The sequence below is a fragment of the Sprattus sprattus genome, assembly GCF_963457725.1.
Source record: "Sprattus sprattus genome assembly, chromosome: 5".
Classification (NCBI taxonomy): domain Eukaryota; kingdom Metazoa; phylum Chordata; class Actinopteri; order Clupeiformes; family Clupeidae; genus Sprattus; species Sprattus sprattus.
In genome coordinates, this window is record NC_137924.1 from 20910726 (window position 1) to 20917292 (window position 6567).

Sequence of the window (6567 nt, forward strand, 5' to 3'; positions counted from 1 at the left end):
CTCCATATCACTTGTTTGATTATGTAATGTTTGTATTGAAATGTGAACATATAGCATACGGTTATAGAGGTACACCAACATCTGTAACTTTGTAAACACCTGTTTTTATAAAAAAAAAACTGTAATTGTATAGCACCTTTCATACAAAACAATGCAGCTCAAAGTGCTTAACAACTAAGAAATTACGTGCACAAAGAAATGACACAGTGATTCACTTAAAAATAGACATAAAATAAACATAAACATGAAAACTGGGATGCACTGAACACACTCATTCAATACATTCATTTATTGTTAATAGCATTTTGTTGGCTTAATCTACACCTACTATTGACTTTGAAAGTAACCAGAACACAGCTTTTACACTTTTTTTTTATTCTAACAATCAGACAAACAGCATACAGAAAATATGAATAGGTCTACCCCTACCACTGTACTAGAGGGTGGCAAATGTTTTCAACTGTCAAGACGGTGATCATACTTCTCAGAAGCACAGGTGTCTTAGTTTTTTGGTTCGGTGCTATTGCCAAAAAATAAGAAAGTAAGGCCAAATGGAATTAGTAAATGACTAGAAGCATACATGTACAACATGCAAAAGAGAGGTTGAGATATAAGCTAAATAAATTCAAACACTTCATCCAAATAATGTAAGGATACAGACAAAAGCAAGATTTAGATATAATGTCGTGATGTATATGTAAAACATTGAAATTGAATTTAAAGGATTTAAGCTCCAAAACAACTGTTTGGAAAATCGCTTTCATTCAAATATTATTTTTCCAGTTTTGTCACATACAGTAGTACAAAGAACCTTGCATAACTGCAACATTGACAAGACGGTCACCTTTTCCATCGGTTACAAGACAAAGCAAGAGGTCTTATACAGAGATAAGCTGCAAAACATCAAAGCTGTTGAGAGTCAGAGTGTTGATCCACTGGTGCCGCAGGTCATGGAGCATCCTGATAGCTGACGTGTCGTCATAATAAGGTGTAGACCTCCTCTGCATGTAGCTTAAGTTGCCGTACATTCCTATATTCTCTTCATATCAGATAACCTTCAGATCAGCAAAGGAACGCAGCTCAGAAGTCATTCATGCCACCGTCTGCCTAGAATGTACTGATTGGCCAGCTGGAGGGATAAACCTGGAAAAAGGTGAGTGACAAGTGACAAAAGTGAGTGACAAGTTATGACAATGAACTAGATACAGAATATCTGATAAAGCAAAAAAATGTAGGGTTTTCAAATGATGGCAATGATAATTATGAATAATAATAGGAACTAATTATCATTATTCATTATTATACCTTCTATTAATAAGAAGTAATGAGAGTAGTCTTAATAATAATGTGAATTATATAATAACAACAATAAACCAGGGATATTGACTTGGGAGTCAACTGATATGCTCAGCATTCACAAGACACACAGTATTTAAAAAAAAAATGAGTTATCAACCCCAGTTGCAAGCAGGTCACATTTTCCCTTGAACAAAGAGCCTCTCCAACTTCATTCATGCACATAACTTCTTAAACAGCACATAACACCTTTTGATCTTCCTGAATAGTAGCCATTTGACGTAGTTTTAAGTGAAATCATGTCCTCTTTGTCATCAGCTAAATCACCTTTAGAGCTTACTGACAGACCGATACTGATATCTACCGCAGCCTTGTCAGTTGAGCATTTCCAGACTGTAATACCAGAAAAAAACGGTTAGTGTTTCCTAAACATTTACCCCCTTTCACAATGAAAAAAAATTGCCCGCCCCTCCACCCAACACTACCAGTCACATATTACCTGCAATTGAACCTTTAATAAAAAAATAAATAAAAAATATGCCTGTCAACTGCTTTTCTTAAACATTTCAGTTAGGGTTAAATATTTTAGTAGTTAAACTGTTTTGAGCTGTTTTGATTTTTGTTTAAACTTTCTCACTGGGAGATCAATCCATACAATGTTCATGTAAGCCTGTTGTTCTAATACTTAAGCTAACTTGTAGACTAAACACTATATATATAAGTACAAAGTAGGCTACTATGCTTTAAAAGCACTGACATGCTATGCTTTAAGAGCACTGACCCCCCTCCCCCCCACCTTGCTGTAAGTCCAAGCCCCCTAAAGTGCTAAGGAGAGGTTTATCAAGGGGAAACCCCTCAGCCATACAACCCCAATACATCTTATTATCAATGGTCTTGGGAAATAGGTCTGTTGTAAGTATGCGCCATTAAGTTTAACTATAATTTTACGGATAATAAGTTGCTGATGACTATAGTCCTGGCCTTGAATACTTCATGTCCATCATTAGTCTGAAGCAATATTTCAAGGACATGCATGAATAAACTGAGAACATCCTAAAATAGAAGCACCATATTTCTGAGGATGTCCATTTCCTCTTTCAAGATCCTTGTTTTCCCATTTGTTTAACAGTAATGTAACATTAAACAGTTTTTTTTTTTTACTTCCACATGATTTGATTTGCTTTGACAAAAACAAGGAAGGAGATGTGGCTGGAGTGTGTCTTTTAACAACAACAACACAGAACAGTAAATATCACCACATGTAAGAAGTTTAGTTGAAAAATATGTTGTTTGCAACATCTTAAAAATGTAATCATGGTATTGGTATTTTGGGACTAAATTGATTAAGATATGTTTGAAAAGGTTAGGTACCGCTTGCCAATTTCAGACTTAATCTCAATTCCTCGTGTTGGTTTTAAGGCCTGGAAACTCACAACTAAAAAGATATTGTCTTGACAGATTTATAACAAAGTCATAATGTGATGCAGAGTGATTAAGGTGATGATAAAGATGACACACTTTTGTTTCTAGAACAGTTATATAGCACAGTAGTAGTAGTAGTAGTATATAGGTGTGCCATTATTAGCTTATACAAGTACCGACTTTTAAAATGAGATTAAACGTTCAAATATAGGCCTTAATTGCAAGGGTTAATATACTTACACTTATGGTATACTTTAGTGTAGGTGCATCCTTTTTTAGTGATGCTGGTGTCATAACAAACATCACAAATTCCCTAATTGAACTGCTGTTTAACCCCTCAAACAGTAATGTCCTAGTTTGTAAACGTGAAATAATCTAAATTAATGTCTAGCCTCTTTTGCATGCTATTGCCATGTATAGAATAATCTACACATGATTTCATGCAGATAAACATAACATGATTTATTAGTACAGTCTAGTGTATTTAGTACATGGTCACTTTTAAAGAAAATGCACAAATTACCTGCCCATTACACTTTTGATAGGTTATCACTTCTCGATAATGTGTAACGGAAAAGATTCCGCAAAATCCTGTGCAGAAGTTGGCATATAAAGAGTCAATTAATATGAGCTTCTGTACATGCCATACATTAACAAAGAATGAATACAGGCAGACCGACAGACTGTCTGAGTTAGCCTCTGCAAGGTACTATCACATCACATCCCCTGAGGCAATTGTTTGATAGAGTCATTACATTGTGATAGAAATCAAACCAACCATTTTGCTGATATGCAAATCAAGGTTATTTAGTTAACAAAGGCTTTCCCTCGTCGGCACATTCTGCTTTTCGATATAAACCTCGAGTGTGCTGCGACCGAGTGGGAGGTGAGCAATTCAATAAATGTAACAATGGGGAAGGTAAGTCTTACTCTGATGTTCACAAAACTTTCAGGCTTTCTTTAAAAAATGCAGCTTGCATTAATAAGATAAGATAAACTTTTATTAATCCCATTAGGGATGTTCAGGTGTCAAAGCAGCAAGATTTTTTAAGTGAATAGGAATCAGAAGTTATGAGCAACAGTAAAACACAAAGACAGCTGGATTAAATGGCAAGAGAGACAGATAGGAGGGGTGCTGCGGCGCATTTGAAGGTGAAGCTTACCAGTGCTCTGTGTCTTCGTTTCAGATCGTGTTTTATGAGGAGAAGAATTTCCAAGGTCACAGTTATGAGTGCAGCAGTGACTGCCCAGACCTACACTGCTACTTCAAACGCTGTAACTCCATCAGGGTGGAGAGCGGCTGCTGGGTCCTCTATGAGCGCCCTCACTACAAGGGCTATCAGTACATCCTGAGCTCAGGAGAGTACCCTGACCACCAGCAGTGGATGGGCTTCAGCGACAGCATCAAATCTTGTCGGTGTATAACAAATGTAAGATCATGATAATAATGAACCTGGTGTTGCACAATAATCGCAAAGGGTAAAAAAGAAATGTAGGTATTCTCCATTTGATGTAGCTTAAAATAGTTATAATAATGTTTTTGTAGTCAGTCCGTAGAACGTATTGTGTGTGCCATACCTGTTAGGAACCCAAGACTAGACATGCATTAGGCGCTATTAGTTAGGTGGCATCAAACAATTGAACTTGCTCTTTGATGTCCCCTTTGAGATTTTGAGAAATTGGACATTAAAGAGTGTCAGGCAGACTTCTGATGCAGAGCAGTGCACTGGTTGAACTGCATGCTAGAGAGAGCACCAACCAGGCATTATGCAGCGAAAATCCAACAGACAATAAGGAGAGATAAAAGGCTCATTTTTTTGGCAGCAGTATGCCCATGCACATTATGATGAAGGAAGTCAGGAAAATAGCCAAGAAAACCTCATAAAAAAGGGTCACTATGAAGAGTTATGTTAAGCTCTCAAGTTACATAATAGTGGAATTTCATCCCCCGTCCTATTCTACATGTGTCTGTGTTATTTTTAAAGGTCTTTGGAAATTCCTATAAACTAAGAATTTATGAGAGGCCAGAACTTGAAGGACAGATGGCAGAGTACTGCGAAGACTGTCCCGCACTCAGTGAGGCCTTGAAGTTCAACTCTTGCGTGGTGATGGATGGCGCCTGGGCCTTCTTTGAGCAGCCCAACTACAGGGGGCGCCAGTACTTCCTGGAGCAAGGGGAGTACCGCAACTACACAGACTGGGGTGCCACCTCCCCCTCCGTGGGTTCTTTCCGCAGGGTCACTGAATTCTAGATCACCATGGTGTTCCTACACTGGTTTTCAAAAAGTTGCTTGTGTGCCTCACGTACCAGCAAATAAAGCAATGACTATGCTGCAAAGTGTGTTTTGTAATCTTTGTCAGCTTTAAGAGGCTGTGGAAAACCAAGGCAAACATTCTACCTCAACTAAGTTGTCCACATGAGACTGTACTCTGTCTTTGTCCACTGACTCAGAGTTACGTACCCTGTTGTCTTTTGAAAAAGTAATATAGCAGTGACAGTAACAGCACATGAAACAATAACCAATCCCCAAGAATTTAAGCAGCTCAACTGTTTCGAGTCTCTCAAGTGACTTTCCCTGACTGCATTTTGCATTGCAGAAGACTTTGCTTGGGGACTGCAGATAGTTCTCAGAGACTTTAACCACATGATGTATATTGTCCTGTGTTAACTGTGTATTAAGGAAAAGTATGTGTTCTCAAACGTTTTGGAGAAAGAATCTAAACATTTATGTATTCATTAGTTTGTTTGGTCTCATAAACTACTTTTAGTCGTTTAATGGTGAGCTGTGTATTCTTGATGAATATGTCAGTTTTGTTGCTTTGAATTGGTCTACTTTGAGACAGAAAAACAGTGGAAGTAATAACATGCCTGGCCTGAAGCCGAACAGCGTTTTGCTATAACATAAACAAATATATAACAAATATAAATGTTGAGCACACAAAAAAAATAAGTGATATCGAAGAACATAAACATATTATCTAAAACACTAACAATAAATAAACACTTGGTATCAGTCACAACCCTTAATGCTGATCAATGGTGAAGTAGTGTAGAGATTGATTGTAGCACTGATTCTGGAGTTGTTCTTCTGTGATTCATTTTCTCTAGAATGAACTTTTTCTGCCATGTTGTTTTGTTTTGAAAGGGGGTCTCTTGAACAGTCAAAAATAAAAGGGCATTCAAGTGTAACTACATAGCATTACCAAGTACTGGGTAATACTTTATACCACAAGTACAGTTTAACACAAAAGTGATCATTGTTTACTTATACATTGAAATTCTCCACACATGACCCTAACCCTAAGTATAATAATAAATAAATAATAGTAAAAGTATTATTTTCTACATAGTATGTGATGGTATATACAGTAGTAACACTGTAACAAGGGCTGTATGATATAATCTTGCTTGCTGTTAACAATCACACAAGCTTTTTCAAGAACATATCGCATCCTGCAAAAGTAATTGCAAGTTGTCTTGAAAACACAAATAATGTAGTTATTCAAAACTCAGAAGAGTGTCCAAGATAGATCAGCAGCATGCCTTGCTTTGCTTTCAGAGATGATGAGCCCAGTCGTGACGGCATGTCTGAGAGCTGCACAGTTAATAACACAACTGTTCATCTTCCCCCCAGCAGTGGGAGGCCCTGAGACACCCGCAGACTGATGAAAGTCATTCAGAGAACTCATAGACCTATGGGTTCAGTAAATATGGGTGATCCATTTTCACAGAATTAGATGTTATGTTAATAACACAACATGCACAACATTCATCCTTAACACCAAAATCTGTTGTATTATGCAAATACAATGACAATAAAGGCTTTTATTTTCCTAACTGTAGGTGCT

The 6567-nt window shown here is 37.2% G+C and overlaps 1 protein-coding gene across 1 annotated transcript; it reads left to right on the forward strand.

Annotated features, from left to right (window-relative positions):
- Positions 1 to 3628: 3628 nt before the first annotated feature.
- On the forward strand, positions 3629 to 4970 carry LOC308366070 (gamma-crystallin M2-like; the record flags this gene model as incomplete). Its single annotated transcript, XM_080839705.1, has 3 exons — positions 3629 to 3637; positions 3906 to 4148; positions 4704 to 4970. The coding sequence occupies 3 exons, from the start codon at positions 3629 to 3631 to the stop codon at positions 4968 to 4970; spliced, it is 519 nt and encodes a 172-aa protein (XP_080695831.1).
- Between the last annotated feature and the right edge of the window lie 1597 nt (positions 4971 to 6567).